This window comes from Mixophyes fleayi, chromosome 8 (genome assembly GCF_038048845.1).
Source record: "Mixophyes fleayi isolate aMixFle1 chromosome 8, aMixFle1.hap1, whole genome shotgun sequence".
NCBI classification, from domain to species: Eukaryota; Metazoa; Chordata; class Amphibia; order Anura; family Limnodynastidae; genus Mixophyes; species Mixophyes fleayi.
Genome location: NC_134409.1, coordinates 116,368,298 through 116,395,168, shown reverse-complemented (window position 1 = coordinate 116,395,168; position 26,871 = coordinate 116,368,298). Strand labels below are relative to the sequence as shown.

General features: G+C 39.7%; 1 protein-coding gene across 3 annotated transcripts in view; it reads left to right on the top strand.

Moving 5' to 3' along the window:
• Positions 1–26,871, top strand: part of ERC2 (ELKS/RAB6-interacting/CAST family member 2) — an 804,554-nt gene that overhangs the window by 333,606 nt on the left and 444,077 nt on the right. For all 3 annotated transcript variants that reach the window (XM_075183253.1, XM_075183252.1, XM_075183254.1), the window contains one exon: positions 479–614. In XM_075183253.1, coding sequence (XP_075039354.1) covers positions 479–614 — 136 coding nt within the window. The remainder of the gene's footprint in view (positions 1–478; positions 615–26,871) is intronic.

The window sequence follows — 26,871 nt, the reverse complement described above, 5'->3', positions numbered from 1 at the left end:
TTATCATTTTTATTTCTCTGTCATTTTTCATCTAATTACATTTCTGTCTTGGAGGCAGAGTGGTATTTAGAGGTTGTTATATTCTCTTGTCCATTATGATTCAATATGTTCTCTGTTAGTAATTGTGCACTTCACATCCTCACGTCCTGTTCTATGACCAAGTTACCTTTATGGTTCTGATTACATAATGAATGGACAGCATGATGCAACTAGCAACAAACCCAATGATTATAGCTAAAGAGAAGTACCATAAAACCATTGTTCCTTTGCAAGCACTACCCTGAGCTGGTGCCTGCGGGATAAACATAGTCATGTTCGGTGGCACTGTACTTTTATCTGTGTGCTTCAAATGTAGAGGGAAATAGAGATTTAATGATAAACACTTTCACTGGGATTCCGTGTTTAGCTTCCTAATGTTATTGAGATAGAAGTTGTATTAAAGGTCTTCTGCAAGTAACACTTTGCTCTTTTCTTGTAGGGTCATGAAAGATCAAAACAAGAAAGTTGCCAACTTGAAGCACAATCAACATATAGAGAAGAAAAAAAATGCCCAACTTCCGGATGACACACGTCGGAGAGATGATAATATGCCAGATAACTCCCAGCATCTACAGGTACCCTCATTATCCCATGATAATAGATCAAATAACTGTAAGGTGTCTCTCTTGACGTTTGCTTTACAAATCTTTATTCCCAAACCACTGAGTACAAGGTAGCTATGCTAATGGGTAGGTAACTTTACAATATACTTGAGCTGGGTACACACTACAGGCTTTTCAGCCGATCCGATTATCAGGCCAATCACACGATAAACGACTGTTCGCACCGATATTGCATTAGTGTGTACACTGAAATGATGAGCGATTATCGTTTCATTTGGTTTTTAACCCGTGTAAAAAACTTGTTCAACGATGGTACAAAGTCATTCCAATTCTGCAGTGTGTATGCACTCACAGTGAGGATCTCCATAGAGTTTAGAGTCATGGGGCTAGATTTACTAAGCTGCGGGTTTGAAAAAGTGGGGATGTTGCCTATAGCAACCAATCAGATTCTAGCTGTCATTTTGTAGAAGGTACTAAATAAATGAAAGCTAGAATCTGATTGGTTGCTATAGGCAACATCCCCACTTTTTCAAACCCGCAGCTTAGTAAATCTAGCCCCTGATCTTTTCAGCAGATGGTTATGACAGATGAAGAGCACAGATCTGAAGGTAAATCTTTTAAAACATGTATAGTGTGATAGTGTGTACACATGAATTGACATGCTGATCGAGAGTTTGTGTTTTTTAGTAAACTCGTTATTGATTTCAGGAGAAATTTTCTGTAGTGTATACCCTAACATGTCCTGCCTTCCTGGAGGTAGAAGATATGAAGACTGGGAGAACCTGATCAGACGAGGTAGGGAATTCCATAGGTGGTTAGCAGCAAAAGAGAAGTCTTGCAGATGGGAGTAGGAGATGGCTCATAAAGAGAAGGCAAGGGGTGTTGTTGAGGGCTGTGTGGGTGAGTAATTTGAATTGGATTCGGGAGTATATGGGGAGCCAGTGTAGAGATTTTCAGAGTGGTGTGGCAGATGTGAAGCGATGAGAGAGGACGATCAGTTTTTCCTCTGTATTTATGACAGAACGAAGTGGGGACAGATAGGTGATGGGAATGCCAAATAGGAGCTTTCAATAGTTGAGGCGGGAGATGATTAGAGAATGGATAAGAGTTCTGATTGCATCTTGACTATATCAGCCTATCAGCATTGTTTGTGCCTATAATCAAACCTTTAAAATGTTGACAGTATATTGGTCATACCCATAGGCTTCCACTACCATCATATTTATATGGAGAATTACTTGTGGTGGTAGAGAACTGTATATATTAGGCCTTCTAAATATTTTTCAAAAGTTCCATAGGAAAAAACATACTGCGTTATAATACAGTTGCTGAATATTGGTCAGGTAGTGAAATCAACAGCAAATCCCATCACTGGAGGTTTGCCCATTTATATCAAATGAAATTATTTTTCCCATTGAAGAACATTCACATACTAGTGCAGAATTGCTTTAATATGTTTAAGGGACACAAGTTGGGATTATCCATGAATATCTAAAACAGTGTTAGTGTCCATTACAGTGTTATAAGCAGATATGTAATTTCCCTCAATTCAGTTATAAAGTGATGTCACTCAGCATTACATCATAAATAGCTTTTGTGATGTCACACTGTATAAAGTTAATGCTTGGCAGAGAAGACTCAGTTGTCAGCTGTGTGTGGACTGTATATCATCACTGTTTATTGCTGTGTCTTGGTTTAACATCCTCTAAGGTAAGCTTATCAATCAAGCAGAACACCTGATGAGAACTCCTTTTAAAGGCAAGGTGGGAGTGGCACCTGTCTATCAAGCTAGGGCTGTGGGAGGAGAGTAAAGTATATAAACATGTCTGTTTTCATTGTTCAGTGTGACCGAAGCTGAATAAGACGACTGGTATCTAGGGAGCTGGAGCTATATGGTCACAAGAAAGTGTGTGCAGCTTTATGTTATGAAAATTACTCTGCCATCCTGACAAAAAAATGTTAAGTAAAAAGCAAGAAGGTGTTCGTGTGTGCATCACCAGAAGTGTCCCAATGTCACAAGATATATATATATATATATATATATATATATATATATATATATATATATATATAATCAATGCACAAACATAGTACATATTTATATGTGCCACATAACCTCTAATAGTGCAGCCTTTATCTGTTTCCTTACACGTTCAATTGATTTATTTTCACATTTCCCTTTTGGTATGTGCACACTACTCTCAAATTGTTCACTGTTAAGTGATAGGAGGTGTAATTATGTCATTATATGAGACTGATACAATGACAGTTTATCTAGATATATGTGACATTCTCCACTTCTCCTGTGATACATTATGGTGCCATTATCTCACTACGTCAATAAGGAGGAATCCCAGCTAAGAGAAGGTCTGTCATTGATACGTTATTCTCTAAGAACGAGAGCCCTACATAGCTAGTCATCCTGTAAATGCTGCCGCTGAAACTGATAAACAGAGAGGTGGCACTAGCAAGATACAAAAATAATTGCAAAAAATAATAATAATAATAATAATTGCATTTGATTGTATTACAGCTGGTGAGATTCTGAGCACAGCTGACAATTTTCAGACCCAGGTCACACTGGCAACAATTGTATAGACTTTTTGTAATCGCAATAAAATAGCTAAACATTTTTATTTTTTTATTTCTTTTGTGCATGTGTTTGTTTTCTCCTGTATTATAGCTAGAGCCCTTGAAGTGTTTACCCTTTTTATTATATGATATACATTCCTCTGTTTAGGTAGATTTCCCTTATACAGGCCACCATGGAACACTTTCTGAAAATGATCAGCCTCATAAATGGAGAGTTTCTTGCATTCAGGGTGACAGGCGGTTTATACCAGGAGAAGACAATTTGCTCTTCCCTTGAAACATTGGAAGTTTACTGTATCTGAGCAGCGTGCAGGATAATTGCACTACTGTGCCAGGTGCAGCCAGTAGTGGAAGGATAATTGTGTGGTGGAGTTAGAACAGCTTCTGTACATGTTATCTCATGCAACATTCTAACTGACTTAGTTGGATCAGTGCAATTTACTACCAACCCATCGAGCTGTCAGCGTCTCTGATTCCCTCAGCTCACTGCCTCTTGGAAAAGCTGAAAATGCTTTAACCAAACTAATCTAGCACTTTAATACAGATCCCATGACCCTGCATTTGTTCACCACGAAATAACCTTCCCACCTACCCACTGGCCATATGCTAAATTATGTCTGAAAACATAATCCAAGGGCCAAGCTACACAGCATTGGTAGAGGTATTTGGAACACTTGGATTAAGCTTGTATCTACAAAATTAAACACCACCCAGTTTACTAGGGGTTCACAATAAACAGCATCTAAGGGCCATAGTAATCCAAGGTCAACAACAATTTATTCATCATGCATCTTGTAACATTCACTAATGTATACATACGTAAAATATGTCAAGGTATCGACAATTATATCTTGTTATTTACCTTGTTGCAAGCTACACTCTTCTGTTGTCAATTATTGTAGGCTCCAAAATTCCCAATGTGCATTCAAAGAAAGGCTTCCTCCACACTCAGAGCCTTTTCTTTATTTCACTCAATTAGCTGAAATGTTTCCATATAAAGCTATGAATGTTATTTACAGATATTCCACATATGACAGCTTACATTTTATGTTTGATGGTAGTTTAGTACTTTAAGGGGCATATTCAATTGTCCGTGTTATTTGCTAAAGTAACACGGCGTTAAAACTGTTACCGTTATTACGGTAATTCTAAGTCGGAGCTGAAAGCCAGAGTTAAAGGTACCGTTATAACGGTAATTATGCGCACTATTACCGTAATAACAGTAATAGTGCGCATGCCGTGTTACTTTTCCGAGTAACGTGGACAATTGAATATGCCCCTAAGCTGGGTACACACTACAGAAAATGTCTCCCGATATGATATCAGTAACAATTTTGCTAACTACTCCATGGCAGACCTACCATTGGTGCCACAGGTGCCGTGCACTGGTGCCCATGGAGATAATGGGTCCCGCTGCATGGCAGATGCAGAGGTTCTGGGTCCTAGTTCCCTCCCCACCGCTTCTCATTCAATTTGGAGTCTGTTACACATGTAAGCGGTTATTTGTCTTGTTGTATGACTGGAACAAGGACACACGCAATGCATTTAACCCATCTCCATTAGTGTCGGAAAATCATTTAAAAAGCTTTACTCTCATACAGGCCTCTGTTTGGTTAGTTAATGGCCATTGTATGGGACACTATTTGACTTTAAAAAATAGCATTTTGGCCTCTATTTGATTTATTTGTCAATGTTTTCTTTTCCTAACACTTTCATTAATAATAATTGTGATTCTGAGTTATGACCTCTCCGTGTTTTACACGCTACAAGATTTTTCATGCATTATGTAGAGACATTATTTGTTTAATGGAAAAATGTGGAACATGTTTGATTAGTAAGTTTACATTTGTTTTGTGACCGCCAGAAAGAGTTTCATGATGTCTGACAGGTTTGAGTACTTTACTGTACAAGTAGTGAACACTTTCCATATAATTGCGTGTTCTGTTTTCTTACACGAGCTGCGATACATGTAATTAATTGGTCAGAGTCAACACATGTATTGGTCTATATTCTGCATGACCTGTCACACACATAACTCACTAGTCACTGTCAACACACGTGCTATTCTGTGTACTGCATTAGCCACTTTACCTAAGTAATAAGACATGTTTCATAACCTGTTATGCTCGGAACTACAAAGCAACTAAGTGGACGTCTGAAAACTTATTTAATTTCAATAGAGATCAGAAAAATATTGTCTTCACAAATGAATACATTACTTTAGATTACATTTTTATACTACAGGGCAGATCACCTTTACTTTATATCTTATTCAGAGGCGGATCTACCATTGATACGGTAGGTGCCGTGCAACGGGGCCCATGGAGATAATGGGGCCTGCTGCATGGCAGATGCAGAGGGTCAGGGGCCCCGGTTCCCTCCACCCTACCTCCCTGCTTCGTGACCCACAGCTCGCTAGTTCCACTTTGATCTTATTAGGCTTTATCTTTTCTAATGATCATTATTTAGCTAATGATATTGAATCCATTCCTGCCACATTAGCAAAACTGATTCAAGTTTAAGTAAGTAAACCGTTAACCTACACATAGGGCTAGATTTACTAGATTTACTAAACTGCTGGTTTGACAAAGTGGAGATGTTACCTATAGCAGCCAATCAGATTCTAGCTGTCATTTTGTAGAATGTACTAAATGAATGATAGCTAGAATCTGATTGGTTGCTATTGGCAACATCTCCACTTTTTCAAACCCGCAGTTTAGTAAATATACCCCATAGTGTCCATTTATAATGGATAAGAGATCTATAGACTCCTGTCCACTATAGGTTCCTAAAGTATTAATTTTTTGTTTATATAAATAGATTTTTTATTTTCACTAAGTTACAGTAATACACCCCATTCTCCATTTGTTATAAAAACAAGTTGGATGTATTAATCGCATTAGTGCACAAGTCATTGCCTGTCACACGGGATCAGCAGACACGTCTTGTGCTGTTGTGGCCGACGATCTGATTGGTTACAGGTTGTTTAATCTCCGCCAACTTCTAAACCGATGACATAATGGATGAGCAAAATATTAAGTTTGCTTACAATAAGGTGCTTTTGATCCTCATCGTGATCCATGACAGACAAACTGTTGACTTGTGCTTCCCCACCCCTAGAAAAGGCTCCCTTGTTCCTCAGTGTGGTCCTAAATAGACAAGGCCATGAAAAGATAAAAAGTGATGCCTTCTTACTTCATTATCCGGGCAGTACACTGTGCTTTAAAATAAAATGATGGGATGGGGGATTAGAGTCCATTAGATTTGTTGGAGTTACCAACAAAAACACACTACTTAATCTCAGGCGCTAGAAATATATGTGCTGGACCAATCTTAATATAATATAACATCAGAAGGTTTCAGATGCAGCAGGTAGTGTTGATCCTCCGCTACAAATTGCAAACAATAAAAAAGTAAAATGAATTGCGCAGATGACACCTAAATCAAAATAATAAATACATTTGTATTGTATCAAACCAATGAACAATTTAATAAACATAAACACCTATAATTGACCAAACAACCAACATAAATAAAATTGTAATAAGGGTAACAAAAACCCTATATCATCATCAATGGAGACAGTGTTGCATTATTAACCAACTGGAATAGTGATAAATCACATCCTTATGATTTAATCAAAATTGGTTTGTAAGTTTTAGTGGTATCTTTTTCGTCCAATACAACCAATCTTTAACGGGTGAGAATGTAGGCTTGAACTGCAACCAGTTCTCTCTTGCCTGGCATCGGTGGGAGAATCGGGCGTGAACGGAGTTATGAGGTCCACACACCCCCAACAGGTCATCCACGGATACACACAATATAAAGTACTTTAACGTCTGGAAGCACTCACCCGACTCTGGAATAAATGGAGATGTACATGCCTCTTTAGTACCAATCAGTCATGTCAAGATGGCACAAGCAACACAACTTCTTGGTAGGTGACGCACAATGTACAGCACCCGCATGCTGCTGTTCCTTCTGGTTGTAACCAATCAAACATGCACATGGGATATGGTGCAAAACCATCCATACCATTTCCTTTGTATCTGATTGGTGTATGGGAACTTCCCTTGGCATGGTGTAAAAGGTTTTGGAGGCTGAGATGCAATAATTATTTTATATATACACAAAGCACTATTCCTGTGTGGGATTAGCGCTGGTGTGTCTGGAATCCTGACCATAGGAAATAGCTTGTTGAAATGAAGTACTTAGTTTGACTTATCTTGGCCCGGCTATTACAGCTGGACCCGAGCATCACAGTACACACTGCCATATCATCACCTTTTCCTTAGCATAATTGCTCTTCATGTTACACTGCAGGGATATAACTTGCAGTAGATCATCAGATATCACATTTTACCATCAGCATTGCTATGTAGTCAACTGTCCTTGGGTTTGAGAAGTGGTGATGTACATTAATTTACCATGGTGCACTTAGTACTTTTTTTTTTGTCATCTCAGACTGTATATTTTAAGACACACTTCATTTACCTAACAGACAAATTTTCAAAGGGGTAAGTTTCCAAATAGCTAATATGGATTTGGAATGAGAAATTTGAGGTCCGCAATGGATCGGGGTGTTCAGGTTTAGCTGTGAAACAGAGCTTGCAGGTTGTCAAGCACACACATTTTGCTCAGATGACACTGTAAATGCATTATGCTGGAAACAAGCCACCTCTGAATTCTTAATGACAAGGAAACGTAGTGCCGTCTGGCCTAGGAGAATGCAGCCTAATCTTGTCCTAGGTGAGAAGACTTCTGTGGCCTTGTAGTATTGGCTGCATGTAATCCGTCCTGGGTAGAGTTACTGCCTAACTAACCAAGCAAGACACAGCTGACACAGACATGGAACCAGCAATAACCTGGTTTTGATTGGAACCAGTGATTAAAGGATAAATCGTGCAGGACCTCGGAGCCTCATGGTTAAGTGATTGTTTTGCATTTCAAAAAATGACTGGCAGATTTAGTACACAGTTTCTACATAACACCTCCTAATAGTTTCTTCTGTAGAAAAAAATGTATTGTGTGGGATAGGGAAACCACCCTGCATTGTGGTTGAAGGTAAGCCACACACAGTGAAACTGGCTGTTATAGGAATAATATATTATGTTAGTGACAAGATATTGGCCCATTGTTTTGGCACATGGAAATATGGAATTTCAGCATTCCTATACATATATTGTCGTAATAGCAGACTCGTAATTGTTCACGGTTCATCCACTTAGATCAAAGATTGTAAAACGTATACTGTGTTTCATTTACCATTACTGACCACACAGAATTGTTTAGCAGAAACTTTTATACAATTCCTTTATTTTAGGAAACAGATGTGTGTTTTGCCATTCTGGGCTGAAAAAGCAACTGTGGGGGTTTTGTTTAGAACAAAAAGAACAATACGTAGCAGCCTGGTTTGTTTGTCTTTAAATGGTTAGTAACCTGTATATGTTATAATTCTGAGGTAGAGGGGTTATTCGGTTCTACAGTTAAGCCGATTGTCTGTAAATGCAGGCTTTAGTTTTATAGCATAGGATAATGGAAATGGTTCATGGAGTGTACCTGATGTGCATTTTCCTGCATGCCTGGTCCTTATGATAATCAGTTTATCATAGGGACCAGGATATATAGCTTAGATCAGTTTGTGTGCTATTTACTGTACTCAGGCATGCCAAAGGGAATGGCAGGTACAAAGTACCCATGGCCAGGCCTTTCTTAGGGGCACTGGTGATTATGGTGGGGCAGATATGTCAGAATCCGAGCCTTATTATTGGTGGGGTTAATTGACTGCGCACACCAATAACTTCCTATTGGTCCACGTGCTCACACCCTGGGTGGATGGCATAGGATCATCCATAATCGGGCCTATGATATTTTTTGCAGCTCTGATTGTAACATAAACATACCTTGGGCCTGATTCATTAAGGATCTTAAGTTAAGAAACTTCCTATTTAAGTCTCCTGGACAAAACCATGTTACAATGCATTGTAATACATTTTCTGTTTCGCACATAAGTTAAATACTGACTGTTTTTTCATGTAGCACACAAATACTTGATAGCTTATTTGTACACTGAAATTTATAGTTGAAATTTGTGTGCTACATGAAAAAACAGTCAGTATTTAACTTCTGTGCAAAACAGAATACTAATTTGCACCCCTTGCATTGTAACGTGGTTTTGTCCAGGAGACTTAAATACGAAGTTTCTTAAGTTAAGATCCTTAATGAATCAGGCCCCTTCTTACCCATAAGTTCATCAGTATAGGCCTTTCAGGAATCTTTTTTTTCCTGTTGGCGAACCTGTTCATTTTCACACACTGTGAGGCTCATGGGTTCGTTGGCCAAGATGTAGACATCTGCAGGGGTGGAAAAATGTGTGCTGATGGGAGGAACTGGGCTGATGGAGGGCGTCTCTTGTTTAGTGTAAACTAGGCACATGTATCTGCCTACCTATGCACCCACATTCAGATTTTTATATGACAAGATGGTGGTGAAGACACAAGGCATTCCCTGCTTTCCAACAGGACGGCCATCGCTTTTCTGCCAGCATAGGGATTTATTTCCACATGCTCTGAGGTCCTTGAGACTGGGCCTCACCTATGCATTTTACACCTTGCAGTTACTTTTTTGTTTTTTGCAAAAAAGCTGCAGTTTGACCAATGTAAAAAAAGAAAAGTATAAACATTTGACTGCATAACAAAGGTGTTATGAGCTATTGGCTGTATGGAGAAGTGGTTATAAGCTATAGAATATGTGAATGTGGTTGTGCCTAAAAGGATGTATGGCATAATAATAAGCTCTTTATAACTTTTTTTTCGTACTGTAGATTTGAGATAATGAGATACTTGAGTTTTCCGGCTTCCGTTGTTGAATAGTGCACCTCTGAGGCAGATTTAATTCTCCACAATGTGCCTCTGGAACAGTCACCGAAGACACTCTAAGGCGATGTCCAGCTTGATATCTTCGCTCTTCTTTCCTCGCCCCCCATAGAGGTGCGGTGGACATTCCTTACTGTAATAAGCGACAATGTGTGCAGCAAGACATGCGTTGATGTTCGTGGCACATTGCTCCAAATTAAATCTCCCCCTTGGAATCAAGGGAACATGTTTGTTATTTCTAGTAAGAAGGACTCTAAACATCTATACAGGATGTTCGGTACCTAATACATCCTGATTTTTTAGAAACAATCAGCTATGTTTTAGGTAACGTAATACCCAATAGTGTGTGCAGACGCACATCGCATACTGCTCCTAGGGATCTCATGCTGAATTGAATTCTTCCCCTAAAAGTATGTTATTGACAGAATAAGTAATATTGCCCCTTTGGTATATCCTTACGGACAGATTAAATTTCACAAATCCTTACAGACAGATTCATTTCACTCTCGGTGCCCCCAAACACCGCCTTGTTGTCTGGCCGCACACCTTGCTGACTAATACGGTACAGAAATCTTCGCTCATTTTTCCTCGCATCGCTATGGGACGTAAGGGAAAATTAGCATAAATTTTTGTACAAACTACAACGCGATGCGTCTCCGCGGACACATGGCATCCACTCGCACCAAATTGAATCTGTCCCTTAATATGTGTTACAAGAGGCCAATCCAATTCAGCCACAATGATTGATTCCAAATTCTCTATTCGGATGAACCACTCAGCCTGCTCATGTGTTTTGTGTTATACAAATATAGGCTAAATCTAGGAGTAGTGTAATGTATTGATATCATCTGCTTGATGTTGTGATTGGAAGTAAGTAACATTATATCTGCTCTCCAGATTCCATACTGTATTACTGCATTGAGACACAGTGAGGATAAGCAGCTTTAATACAATTGCCAAGGTCTGCAAATACCAAGACTTATGTGCCTTCTTTTTCATAAATCCCTGCTTGTAAACTATACATTTATCTCTGGCGGTTTTGCGAGGGGAAAAAAATTTCTGGAAGAACCCCAACAGCACAGAATTTAAACAGAAAATGTGAGGACGTGGTTAGCTGATGCCATGGCAAATTAAACTTGGTTGTAATTTGAGGGAAAACAGCCTGTTTTTACGGGTTTTCTAAATTAAAAAATGGCTAAAAAATATTGCGAGAACAAGATTATTTATTTTTTAGATATAAGATACTCCAATGCTCAGCAGAGAATAAATAACAAGGTTTTACAAAAGCATTCCAAGGCTGTGTAATGCTATATAAGTTTCACTAGCAAAATGTTAGCACAATAGAGACAAATACAGTGTACAATGCAATGGTAGAACTGCCACTATTGCAGTGGTATGAACTACAGAGTTAAAGGGGGCCCAGTCATGCCGACCACACTCCCGATGGGCCCCCACTCTGGTCTTCTGAGCATCAGTGAGGACCAGCGCATGCACAGTGAAACCCAGTTTCAGGCTTCATTGCACATTGAAGCTCCAATCTGAGCTCCGAAAAGCAGAGCGTGGCCCTCGGGAGGGGTGGACAGACATCGCCGGGACCTTCACCAAATTTTCCATTGGGGCACATCACAGAGTAACTTATTAAGTGATCTATTGTTTCAGTCACTATGTAGTACTTATTACTAGGAATTAGCTGACCATGTCATTTTATATAGTGTGTGATAGTAGGTGACACATGACCGCACTGTAAGGAACGTTAGTCGTTTGGTGGCTGTTATGAGCTGGGCACTTTTTGTGTGCTATGGATATTAAATGGATAATATATACCATACACCCAGGGCTTCCCTGCTGTCTTATAGCCTACCATGCAGGACATTCCTGCCTCTCAGACCAAGCACCAAGAAATAGAATCATTGTCCCACTCACTTAGATGGTTAATTATATGGGAGCTGGATTCAGCAATGGTCATGTCACTTCTGGCTTAGTGCGGTCAGAAGATGATCCCACACACCAGCCAACTGCATATTCCAATGTGCCATATTGGAATCAGATTAGTGCTGATTCTACTGAAATATTCTCCCTATAAGCCATTGTCTATTGTGGCATATATAATGCACTGATATGGCATCTGTAATGCTTAGGATTTTCCAGATCAGGGGTCAGTGCTTAATTTGTAGATGAAGAAAACATATGTGGAACTCATGACTCAAAACATGGAACTCAAAACTTGTGACTGGGGGGACATTATATGTTAACTTTAAACATTAAACACTGCGAGGTTAAAATGTTCCAGCACAATTTAAATCCTGCTAGAGGCTGAAGCCCTTAGTAATCATGTATGTTTGTACATCACCAAATAGCAGCAATTTCTTACTACTGTGACAGGAGCACTGGACAAGTGGTGAATGGGCAGAGGTATTTGTCCCAGGTTTAAAACCCCAGGGAGATTGTCTTGTATGGGAAGGAGCTTCCCAAGGAGTGTATTCAGCTTCAGGAAAAGCTGGTAAGGGTCCCTGGGGTTATGTATGGAGAGAGAAGAGTGGGCTCCATACATAAGGCCCAGTCCGGGTCTTCTGTTGTCAGGAACCTGGAGCTTAACGTGGAGTCTAATGCGCCTCTGGTCTTCACCAGGGACCCCTACAAGTGTGTTTGGGTTTAGCCGCAAGAGACGCACAGGTTGCAGTTCTCTAGGAGGGCACTCAGTGAGATAGGTAGAACTAATTGGATAGTCTGGGAAGCCAAGGTCAAGCTATTTGGACTGCGCAGTGCATAAGGAGGATCCAAAGGAGTAGGCAAGCTGAAGTTAAATACCAGAAGAGTCTTACACAGCCCAAGAGAGAATCCAAAATAAGTGTCGGAGAGAGATGGGTCAGGAACTGTGGAGTCAGACCAATAAGATTGGAACCACATAAACGCCTGGAGCTAGGGGACCTAATACTCTGGCATCCTACTGGTGCCAGAGCCTTCTTTAAATAGATTTTGAGGAAGAGAAGTGATTACCAGCGGCGCTGATGTCAGCAGCCACTGCCAGGTGTAGAGTAGTGTCCTGTTGTCTAGCAACGGGACGCATATGCGCAGGGCGAGCCGCCGGGCCTGATGCGTCTGGTTACCAAGCAACCAGACGCGACTTCCTGTAAGAGAGACGGTGTCCATCCCTTTACAGACAGAAGAGCACTGGGACAGCGCCTGACATCTGATCTCCCAATCTCACAGCAGACTAATCAGGAGTTGCACCTGCAAGATGCTGACAAATAGCTGCTAGGCAGTTTCCTCTGTCTCTCACACTATGGGCAGGAGGTTGGATGCCTCCTGAGAGACACTGCAAACGTTGACCAGTAATTCTTGTATTTTGTATGTGTGTGGGACACAAGGTCCCTCATTGGAGAGAGGGTGTTTGGACAGGCAAGGATTTTGTTTCTGTTTGTTTATTTTTATGACTGGAAAATAAAACTAGCTGTTGATAGTCAAACCAAAGCATTTGACTGGTGTGGTATCTTTGGCTGGTCTGTCTGAAGTGTCATGGAAGACAATAACCCCGATCTAATTATCTCACACTACTAACTAGATTGCAAGCTCTCACACATGCAGGGCACTCCCTACACTTTGTTTTCAGATTTGATTAATTTTGTCTACCTTTTATATCTCTGTTTTATGTATGCTCTGTTTTCCCCATTGTCTGGAGCTGTGGCGCCTTATATATTAATGACAATAATACTACTTGTCTACTTTCCGGAATGTCCAGGATACTCCCAAATGTTTGGTAGGTCTCCCAGACCCTGGTAGTGCAGGCTCTTCTCTGGTATCCCACCCACTTCCTAGTAAAGTGCTTGGGACGGGGGTCTCAAAGACTTGACTTGCGTTATTTTGGTCCTGCACCAAAATGACACTATTTGCAGTGCCATGTTCCCCCTACATTTGCCACTTACCCTCCCCTCCAGGAGATTTTTAAATTTAGCAAGTATGCTATAATAATAATAATAATAATAAGAAGAAGAAGAAGAAGAAGAACAATGTCTCTTTCTGGTTTTTGGAACTTTCCAGATAAGAGATCCCTTAACTGTATAAAACTGCACACATCTCTGCAGACCGTCTTACATTTTCTTTAATACTGTTAATATTGTTTAATACTGGTATATATATTTGTTATATATTTACATACCCACTTTGTTAAAATACTTAAATCTTGTTCTGTCAACCTTAGAAAAGGTTAATTGTAGTATTTTTCTGGAAACAGCTAGCACATGTTCTTTTCATTAAACTACTGAATATGTTTGTGTTATCTTTCTTTGTTCTAGATAAATATATTTGATGTAGACTCTCTACTGCTACAAAGAGTTCATGTTTGTATCAAGTATGATCATAAAATAGTGTAATCTTAGAGTCCTCAGCAAAGTATCAGGGTCTTGGAATATGTGTATTTGTGTAATTTCCACACACTGATCTTCCTGGGAGAGAGGGAAATGAAATTTAAAAAAGTATTATAGAGCAAACCTCAAATTCACTCTCTAGTGATGAGGGGAGATTTCCTTACAAGATTTATACAAGGAAATTAGTTGCTGAATATGTAGGTGTTGGACAATTATATAAAGTCAACTTTCCTGGGTTGAAAGTGCGTTAAAAAGACATATTTTGCTGACAATAGCTTTTTCTGGTGTAAAAGTTTCACATCCACTATTGATTGGGTCTTGTGATCCTTTAAAATGTTAGCAGCAAACGCTAATAAGCTTCACAGTCTGGTCAAGAGGGAGTGAATGTGTTTGTCTACAAGTATACAAGTTATAGTCATTTTAGTGGGATAGTGACATTTGATAAATTGAATGAAAACCGGATTCCGGTTGCATGCAAAGCCTTTTTGCTGAAGTTCTTGGCTAATGTTAAGAAATTGTATTTATTTTTGTTTTTGTGATAATAGATTTGATGAGTTCGATGCCAACTTCTGCATAAAGTAACATACTGGAAGAATTGCTTTGTTTGTTTTTTTTACCAGGAAGAAATACATTTAATACTCTCCTTTTCAAGTATATCTTTTGTGGTAGGTGGGACGGTATTATATGAAAAATATATATGTTACAGACAGTATTGCAGTTCAGGATTACCTGCTTTTCATGTTCAGTGTATTTAGCCAACTATTGTCTTGGTGTATTTCTCTGAAAACAAGAACCACCTACAGCATTCACCACATTTCTTTGTCTGGACAGATGTACTCTTTGTTCAGTTTGTTCCATAACTGAGGTTTACGATATGATCGCTGTGGGCTTCAGCTCTGTGTAAAATGAAATATTGTTAATATTGAAAAATAAGAATACAAATTAGCAGTTAAATAGTATTTCTATGAGTTGCTTATAAGAAATTGTTTGTCAGTATAAAAATGTAGATCTAGGGTTTGTGCCAAGCTGTCATTAGTTGATCTTTAGAATATTTTATGTCCAAGAGTTTTATCACCCCCGTATGTCTAATTTATTAGCTTGTGTGTGACCTCAGACAGCTTTTGCAAAAAGAAATAATATTTTCTATCTACCTTCTTCATTCGTCTCATAATTGTCTAGTTTTTGGTCCTCCCCTTCCTCACAGGAGCTCCCGTAGGGGAGGTTCGAGGAGTTATCACGGCCCACCCTCCGCTGTACAGTGATGAGATTTGCGTCATTGCGGAGAGGGTTGGGGGTGGCCATGATGAAGCCTCCCCAACTTCACAAGAAAGACGAGTGGGATCGGTCCCTTCATTCCCATCACCGGCGCCCGTTAGAGTACAGCTGCGGCTGTACATGCACTGCACCGCCACAGCTGTACATGCACTGCACCGGCACAGCTGCGGCTGTACATGCACTGCACCGCCGCAGCTGCGGCTGTACATGCACTGCACCGCCACAGCTGCAATGTGATTTATAAAGGAGCAGGAGGAGGATAGAGAAGGAAGGAGGATAATGAAGGTGGATGAGTATGAACATAAGGAAGAAGAGGAAGTAGGAGGAAGAATATGGAAGAGGAGGGTAAATATACCTTGGTGAGCGCCTTCCATGATGCGTATTGTGGGGCCTGCAGACTGGTCCATTTGTAGTGGAGAGGAGGGATGCTATGACTAGCAGTTGAAGCAGACAGAAAACGCAGCTAGGTCCAGGTACCTCATGCATGTGCATAGCTGCGTGGATATGTATACCTCTCTCAGGTGTGTATTCTGTGTGTCCCTCCGATGGTGGAGGCTGTGGAAGAAACCTATGTAAAGCATAGGCTGAAGTCAGGCTGTGGCTGTCACTTTGATACTCTCTGTATTGTGTATTGGTCACTTGGATGCTCTCAGTATTGTTTGGTAGGAACTAGGATGTTGTCTGTATTGTATATTAGTCACTAGGATGCTGTCCGTATTGTATGCTAGTCACTAGGATGCTGTCTGTATGTATATTACTTACTAGGATGCTCTCTGTATTGTATATTAGTCACCAGGATGCTGTCTGTATTGTATATTAGTCACCAGGATGCTGTCTGTATTGTGTATTGGTCACCTGGATGCTCTCTGTATTGTTTGGTAGTAATTAGGTTGCTCTCTGTATTATATGGGGAATGCTGTCTGTATTGTTTGGCAGTAACTAGGATGTTGTCTGTATTGTATATTAGTCACTAGGATGCTTTCTGTATTGTATATTAATCACTAGGATGCTCCCTGTATTGTATATTAGTCACCAGGATGCTGTCTGTGTTGTGTATTGGTCGCCTGGATGCTCTCTGTATTGTTTGGTAGTAATTAGGATGTTCTCTGTATTGTATGGGGAATGCTGCCTGTATTGTTTGGCAGTAACTAGGATGTTGTCTGTATTGTATATTAGTCACTAGGATGCTGTCTGTATTGTATATTAGTCACTAGGATGCTGTCTGTATTGTATATTAGTCACTAGGATGCTGTCTGTATTGTATATTAGTCACTAGGATGCTGTCTGTATTGTATATTAGTCACTAGGATACTGTCTGTATTGTATATCTATCACTAATACTGGGCAAATTATTATGCATAAAAGTATAATACCTGCTTTGTCTTGCGATACATCCCTGTTATTTCTCCTTGAGGATGCAGCGTGCAGACTCCTGTCTATATTGATATCATATCAATTTAGTTAATACCATTTTTATATGCAGTCTCCTGTCTATAATACCATTTATATGCAGTTTCTGTTTTGTTTTCAAGGTCAGTAAACTAACATAACTTTACCTCTCACCTATCCATTTTGTACAATGTTTGAAAGGTTTGGCAGGGAAAGTGTCCGGAGGAAGGTCTAGCAGTTCTAAACCTCAAGGCATGCCCCTTGCACACTGACCACCCCCCTTTGGACCGCAGTCATGCGCCGTGGCAGGAAGTGCGCTTTGTATCAACAGGCATGTAGCGGGCATCTGAGCAGGTGCTGAGTCCTGGTGCCAGAACACCTGGCTACACCGCTGGACACAACACAAACCTGCTCTCTGGATACAATTATATGCAATGACCATAAATAACTCTGCTTGAAGATTTAAAAGTATAGCTGAAATTAAGATATATTTATAGTTCTAGGAGGGTAAGTACAAGCCAATTAAAAGTCACCTGAAAGTGAACAACCAGTTGCAGAGTTCGGAACAAAGCCTAAAAGATACAAATATAATGCTCTCTGGTTTTTGTAGAATTCTAGATGTCTTCCCTGGCTTCTTGCGTTAGCACACGGTAAGACTAAAGCGTTGTCTAAATCAGACATTATGGTCATTTCTCTGGTACGTCTCAGAAAATGCCTTCATTGTCAGACTTCACACGTTCATGCAAATGTGCCCTCTTCCTGACTACACGTCGGGGCCACACACTGTTGATGTTAATGCATTAAATTACTGGTGTGCTGTCAAATGCAATAACACATGTTGGGAGTGAAGCACAGTGCTCGGCTGTCTCATCTCCAGCTGCTGGAAAAGCTCTTCTATCTGTGGTTTGCGTTTCTCTCACTTAAAGTTAAGACAGAACTATTCTGCAGAGCAGGATAAATGTGTTCATTTCACCATAAGTGGCTTCTTTAGTTTAATTGACATGCTTCTGCTTTGATTAAGTGTTTTGGCTTAAATACTTTGTTACCACGGCAACATGGCACAGCGCTCGCCTAATGCTTTACCGGTTAACTGTGTTTTAAAGTGCTAAGCTCTCCTGCCTAGAGGTAACTGCACATCTATACTGTAGGTCACGCAGCTGACTGGCTTTCCTCTCTACAGGTAATGCAATATATAACAATTTAAGCATTTTTCCCCCTACTTTACCACACTGTATCATAATACATTTTTCACGTCTCAATAAATGCAACACGAGCACACAAAAAGGTTATTCAAAGGTTTTCATTCAAGCGTAAACTGTTATGACATGTCGAGATGGTGCATGTACACGGATGATAGGACCCATGTGTATACTTTCCATGATCATAATTTGTGTCTTAACACCACGGTTAGTTGAAGAGAAAGTGCTTGGTTCAGGTGAGTGAATGTTACTTTCCGATAAGCAGGCAGTGTACGTTTTACACGTGTAGGTAGGTGGTCTAACTGAAAATAAAGTTCTTTGAGAAGTTCATTCTCGAGGACTTTATAATGCCAAAGGGGTTACACAGCCCCCCAGACCCCTGCTGCCAGTCCCACCGTATGTCAAATTCTGCTTTTAATGGCGATTGTCTGCAAATTTTGTGCTTCGATAACTGCATATAATTTAAGCGCTACGGAATTTGCTGGCGCACTATAAATAAATGTTGATGATGTTGATGATATTATTGGATGTAAGCATACATGCCAACTCTCCCGAAATTCGGGTAGGTCTCCCGGACTCCCGGGAGAGCGGGCAAATATCCTGCATACGGAACTCACTAATCAAAATTTTGGCCCTGTCCCCCGCGGTAAAATGATGGTTTTGTCACGGGGCGGGGCCAAAATGACGCGTTCCGCGCCCTCCAACCACACCCCCCGACCGGGATCTCCCGGAATTGCCTTCTCAATGGTTATGGTTGGATTTATGGATGTAAGACACTCGCAGACAAGCATTTGCCGGCCTCTATGGCCTTTCATCAGATCCTTGTTAAAATTACAAGGTCAGATAGTTGCTAGCCTGTCGTACATGTTACCAAAATATAACACAAACAGCCGACACATCTTTATGTCTTTTTACCCTTAATGTAACCTATGTAACTTAAATCCCAATATAAACATTTGTGGGGTATATTTACTAAGCTGCGGGTTTAAAAAAGTGGAGATGTTGCCTATAGCAACCATTCAGATTATATCTGTCATAATGTAGAATGCACTAAATAAATGATAGCTAGAATCTGATTGGTTGCTAAAGGCAACATCTCCACTTTTTCAAAATGCAGTTTAGTAAATATACTCCTTAGTGTTTTATATTTAAAGGAATGTCACTTATGACCTGCAGTTGATTCATAATCAATAATAGACATGACACCAAGCTGTGGAGAGAATATGGCCACAGCCTATTTAGATTCTTATAAGTTAAATCTTTTGTGGAGGGGCGTATCTGACAACCATTTGCCCCATCAGGCCACATATACTATGCCAGATAATCCAACATCCAAGGGACATGTCTACAGTGCCCAGCAAGTGGCCATCCGATGCTTTGTCATGGTGACCATTCAAAACCAGGGTATAATTACCCAAAAACTATTGGCCGAGTTCCCCTCCAGGGTAGTAATAATTTATATACTTTTTAATTGCCTAAAATAAATTGTCGTTTAGTATATTTTTTCCCTTAAAATATCATCTTGCTCATGGCGATTCCCCAGTTATGCCATGGCATGTCACAGCTGCTGCATAATACCAGTTCCAATTGTTGGTAATTCAACGATTACTCATCACTTAAGAAGATAGCACAAGTTTTGCACGTGTGCAGTAGGTCAGTTTAAATTTTCCTACTGATGGAAAATAAGATTCTAATTTCAATATGTCGTTATCACCATCCATGAATCCACCTAAGTTGGCTATTGTTCATTTGCTTCAATAGTTTTATACATGACCCTAAACAAGTTAACTGAGACCAGGACAAGGTAGCAATGGCATACTTATTAGGTGCATAATAACCAGGGGCTAATGACCAGTACTCAGGGGACCTGTTGGAGATCTTCTCGGAATGAGTTTTCCTGCTCTTCTACCCAAAGTCATATACACACATGCCCCTTAAAACACTCTTACAATGATACAAATTGTGGCTACAGAGTATGCTAGAGTCATTTTCCATTGGCATTATGTATAGGCTGGGTGAAGCTTGACATATAACCCAATGTAATATTCTTTAAGGCACATGCCTGAGATTAACGAGTATGTCTAATTATACTAATTGGAAATGTATCTTCATAGACTTCATTGGAAGGTAATTGTTTCATTCCAAGTTTTTGCTTGATTACAGCTTATCTACATTTGAAGTTCATGCAGTATGTATTGGGTTTAATGACCTTACAAACGTAACTACAACTGCATGTTGTTGTACTCACTCCATCATCATGATAGGTGAAGCCCCCTCTGTGCCTGTTTCTTTGCATATATTACAGCGTGCAGGTGGGAGGTGGGTGAGGGAAATACATGAGTAGCCTCTGGCACTATGAAGTCATACATCTGTTTCATGTCGTCTGGTCAAATGAACCAGTAAGAAGTACAGTGTGTTCTATGACAGAATGCTCCAATGAGCATATGAAATAAGTCTTCTTTGTTCCTTCTAAACAATCAATTAGAAATCACCAATAACCCTTTGTGTGGATCTGATCATAATGCAACCTGCAGGACTTTTTGTTTTTATTATTGGAATTGTTACCTCTGTTTTTTAGCACAGTGTACTATAGATTTATTAAGTATTTACATTACTAATGAGATGTACTGTACCATTGTGGGAATCGGTTTTGAGTTTGGTGCGGATTAGGGGAAGTTACCTATTCTGGCTTCTACAATAATAGAAATTATGGTTTTCAGAGGCCTCAAAGATGGACCTTGTTCCTGCATTGGAAATGCACATTGTGTTTACAGATAAGAATCCGATCATGTTATGAAGTCACAGCTTTAGCATGAAATAACCACTTCAAGACCAGAAGTATTTTCCTCCTCATGACCAGACCAGTTTTTTACATTTTGCGCGGTGTTGCTTTAAATTGGGATACATTAATTATTTTGTATTTCTTAGTCAAATGAAGTGAATCATACATTGTTTTTTAATGACAAATAAGGTTATCTCAAAGGGAAAAAAATAAACCTTTCTATTAATATTCGTATAGTTGCTTTCACGTAATAGGGATAATCCCACATAATTACCCCTAAAATGTAATAAATTATTTCCTCCCGTTTATATAGATACAAATGAGGTTTACTTATGTACTGTATGTATGGTTTGATATAGTTATAGAGCACAGTAACAGAGATGTTTTAGTTTTAAACATACCTCTTTACCCTTAACGGTATATTACGACTGCCCATACAAACTAGTTCTTACGTACGGTCAGGATTAGGAACACAAATGTGGGGGCTGGCCATTTTTGCCAGATACATGGGTTTTCTCCCCACAATAAATTGGCCACAAATGGCTGGCTGAACTGTAATTCGTAGAGTCACTTGTTCAGTCTGTGATGGAATGATCTGCTACATTGACTGTGTGAATGCCCTATGCTCACTCTTTGATATCAGAATCACTAGGAGGAGGCCTAAAAAAGGCAAATTACTTTGGTGAGGAGATGGCACATATGATCCTTTATAGGGCTCTGAGTGGCTTATTGCCCATCACTGCTCTACTTATCCTCTAATCAAAGCCAAAGCAAGGTGATATTGTTATCGACAGTTAGTTGATCTACCAAGCAGGGTTTACATTACAAACTTAGGTAGATAAGTTCTGACACCATACCACCGGTGTGTTGACGGTGTGTATGGTGTGTTGACGGTGTGTTCTCCCATTTTAAGGGGGTTATTGCACTGTTCCTTACAGCCCCCATTAGTTGTGGTCTATCCAAATACCTCCTAGATTTGCACTCCATGGCAGAAAAGCAATAAGCAGGGCAATCCCTTTGTGTAGCAAGGATGAATCAAAGTTATGGACACTTAACAACTATGTAGAGCTGTCCAGAAGTATGGCCATCCAGGAGCTTGGCTAGTGCTGCGCCTTCAAACAGAAATTGACAGGTGCCCCTTCAACTGGCAAACCAATCACATCAAGTATTTAGGTATTATCCTAACTATGAATATTGAAGCTATCTATCAAACTAGTTTCCCTCCTCATAAAAAGCGGTTTGTCCTTGTGATGTGGTCTAATATTTTCCTTTACTGGCCGCATCAACTCATAATCATATTTCTATAGCGCCAGCAGATTCCGTAGCACTTTACAATTGGACACAAACAGTAATAAAACAATACTGGGTAATACATGCAGAGAGGTAAAAGGGCCCTGCTCGCGAGCTTACAATTTATAAAGATGAACATTGTTGTGAGGTGCCTTTCTCCTTTGCAAAGGTTAGTGATAAGATTTGTTTGGTCTGAAAAAAAATGTATTCAAAACCCGTATTCTCCAGAGATCTAGAGGCTCAGGTGGCCTGGGCATCCCTAACTGCTCAGATTGCCCCGGGGCACTAAGACCCTCTCTGAACCATTCTCAACTTAACGTCCGCCTGTCCTTAGCTATCTGGTGCTTCTTCAATAGGATGTGCAAGCTATCCCCAATCCCTTCTCCTGTAATTCCCTTGGGGGCAACCTGGCTTTCTTTCCAGGCCTTTCATCCCAAATGGCCGTAGCGTGGTCTAAGCAAATATACTTTTCCGGAACAGTCTCCCCAAGTCAGGCGTAATCCCTCAGTTCTCTTATTTGGCATATGCCTGGATTCTCAAGGTTCCACCAGTATTTGCAGGACACTTTTTTAATTCAGTTAGTTCAGTTTAAAACCCACCTCTTCAGCAGATCCCTCACTGCTGTAGAGAACATCTGTCTCCACAGCAACTCTTCCAGTGGTTCTATCTCGATGCTGTGTAATGCCCTTCTCCCTATCTCGAATGATGCGAAAGAAATGCATCAAGTTAAATGGGATCTAGATTTTAGCAAGACTTTGGACTCAGAGGAGTGGTCTGACATATGTGGGGGAATTATGAAATCCTCTTTTTTCAATATTAAAGATAATGCTTGTAAGCTACTTAATCGATGGTAGTACGTTCCAAGTGGCATCTTCCCAGATGTTTGCTGGAGAAACTGGGTCAGTTGGGGTCCTTCCTGCATATTTGATGGAGCTGTCCCAAAATCCAATTTTTCTGGAAGGAAGTCATCTTCCTTGCCTCCGTTATTACCGGCTTAATGATGCCACTTGACACTAAATATATTCCAGATTTCCACAAACACACCATAAACAGCTCATATGACAGGAAGGTGACCTCTTGGATAACAGAGCTCCTCCTATAATTATGATGGTTTGTAATCGTATCTGGCATACATGCCATGTGGAACACATTACTAGCAGTCTCAGTATCTTTTCATAAAGTATGGGCCCTCCGGACCTCCTTTCATAATCAACTCTTCAATTTGTAGACCAGAGTCATCCCTGCACTGGCTCTATAATCTGTTGTCCAAAGTTCCTCTTCTAAGCATCCACCCGCATGGTCACACTCCCCTCCTTACCCCTCCTACCTTATACGAAAAGTTAACATCCTTTGGTTGTGCCTTTGAAGGTCTCAATAAACGGTTCTTAAAAGAAAAAATAAATTGGCGGGTGAGTGATACAGACTAACAGATAAAGACCCAGGTCAAAACCAGCTTGAACACAACTTAATGGGTCCGTTAAAGAATTAGTCCACTCTTGGATAAATCAGCTACTTCAAGCCTCTAGACTTAGCTGCAGGAAAAATATTTTAGCCTGAATTTGGGCTGTTAAATTGTTTTATTTATAAAGATATATATATATATATATATATATATATATATATATATATATTTATATATATATATATATATATATATATCCTACTGTTAAGAGGTGGTTGTGGCAAATATGTATATTTTATGTCATTCACTAATTCGTGAATAACATACTTGTAATAATAAAACCTATTTTTTTGCTTTTATGAATGCAGTCAGTTTTTTAAAAGTAATTTCTCTTTCCTTCTGGACCTCATTAATTCATATTAACATTGTTAATTCACTAATGCAGTTCACCTTTTTATAATTATTTTAGTAGCAGCATTAGACCTCACCAGGAACCTCTTTTCCTATAGCGATTCTTGGTGACATCATGCTTCTTTTTGGGAAATTACTGGATGGTAATGGAATAAGTGAAAATGTTTGCTAGTTCCTTGTCATATTTTCTTTGTAAATATTTTTATGGCTGTCTCCCCCCAACCATCCCGTAATGTTTTACACTATCGTTGTTTCAGAGTCCAAGTGCCTCCCGGGTTACTGGAGACAGTATTACAAAGTCCAGTGTTTGTGTAGGTGTCTGTCACTGATTAGTGGAGACACAATCATAGGATTTTGTTTCCTCAGTAGCCTAAGCTGCGGACCATTCAAGGTTTACTAATGAACGAGAAAGGAAAAAGAGAGTAGACTGTGCAAGTACGCGCAGCGTGTTCTACGTATTCTACGAATGGGATAAAAGCTGATATTTAGACATGGAAATTGGTGGTCTTCCAGGCAATATGGGATCTGAAAGTGCTAAATCCTTTTATAAACAAACCTTGATTCAGTCTGGAATGTCTTGGCCTGATCTTAAAGGTGATATTATATAGGGACTTCAAGTCGTGGACTAGCCTCAGATATAATTATCTCCACATTCCAGCCATCAGCTTGCCTAAGGTCTAAATAAGCTACGTTTATTTCCACTGTAAACTTATTAAAAGTAACCCTTTCCTTGCTTTAACGACTTGCAGGGTGGTGCAGGACAGATGTTTTATGCCCCAATAAAAACTAAATGGGTTAAAGGCTTTAAATTCAGGAGCTCTCTTAATTGTACAACTCCTTGGAATTTATGAAGGTATAAAGCATGTTTCGCCATAAGACGCAGCGGTTTCAAACTGTGCTTATAAGTTGTGTACCTAGCGCTGGTGTTTATTTTAGTATAAACATCCATTTACAGTCACACAGCTGAGTGTTCAGGTGTGTTAGGTACTTAAGCTTTTCAAATATTTTCAGTTTAAGGATTATAATCCTTTGACGTAAGGTATTTGGACTTCTCCCTGTAAGTGTCTTTTTGAGATTGAGCTCCTTAGACATTGCTCATTATACTGTAGAACATATAATTACATTTGATGGCGGCCCAAGCAACTCAATCGTTATACCTAAGTAAAAAAAAACTGCTGTGTATATATTTTTGTGGTATATTATTTATTTGTGTGCATGTATGTATGTAAGCATTTGCCTTGATTGTAATGCCTTTTTATATGTGAAGTTAACCCTGCTCACCATGGTATGCTCATTATAAAATACTCACAATTTAGTGCTAGAGTGTCCCCTTGAAAAAGTGACTTTCAATCCAACTTTTTGAGTATACTCAGACGCACTACTTTCCTCCAAAGGAACAGCTTCATGCAAGAGCAGGTAGAGATATCTATAAAAGAAATCAGAAAATTGTCTGTCTGTGTGTGTGTGTGTGTGTGTGTGTATGTTAGGGAATTTAGACTGTAAGCTCCAGTGGGGCAGGGACTGATGTGAGTGAGTTCTCTGTACAGCACTGCGGAATCAGTGGTGCTATATAAATAAGTGATGATGATGATGATGATGAAGAAATAAAAGGGGCACTCCATAGTTTTGAATCTTAAGTTGATGAACTGTTATAATAAATGTTTTACTTTGCACTATGGATCCCTTTCCCTTCCCTTCCTTGCTCCCTATGTGGTAAACCTACATTTGTTTTCCCAGTAGTTTTCCTTCCCCGCCCTCAATTTTTTCTCTGCATTGCGAAACAATTGGTAGCTGCAGTATCATTATTTAGCTGGTAGCGTGTTTAAAGCTCAGACACGTTGCAATAAATAGACCCCATTGTAACAGAAAAGCAAGTGGCAAGTTATAACTTTCGGTCATGTAAGACTATTCTAGAGACACTGGGGTCTAGTTATTAAAACCCTGTTTATTAGAACTTCCTGGTCGGTGAAGGCTATCTCCGACGATAGCCTCTGTGAGGCCCTCCAAAGAAGCTTTTCCATGCAATGCAAGGGGATGCCCATTTATCTTGTACCACTGCTGTACTCCTTATCACTATCGCCATCTCAGAATAGTGATAGCAGATGCATTTTTACTTTTGTTTTAAATAAAGTTTATTTTATTTCTCTCAATTTTTATTTTTTTCTTGAAACAACTTTATTATTCTTCTTATCTATTTATTTTTTTACTCTGGATCTGGAAGCCCAAGGTCGGGTGAGTCGTCTCAATCATACACAGATCGGCCCCAGAATGGCCTGGCAAGCTGCCCAGGTGACCTTATATTGATAAATTGTGCAGCCGAAGATTCTCTGTCGTTGCTAAAGTCACCAATAGAAAATCTCCAGAACTGCAGTCATGATAAATAGACCCCATAATATGTTGCACATACTGCTATATCGCATAAATGCAGGTCTTTTGTGACCCTGTAAGAGTACTGGAGAGCCGTCGGGACTTCCCTGGCAAACTCTATCTTTACTCGTGGGTCTACTGCATAGAAATAATATTACAGCTAACCATTATTTTCTAATCTTGTGAAAAATTATACGCTACTGTGGCTGGAGAAAAAAATAGTATAGTAGCTTTACCATGTAGAAATATTTACTACAACAGCAAAACAGTAACAAAATTAACTTTTGTGCAATGTTTCATCCACACAAAAGCAATAACCACTA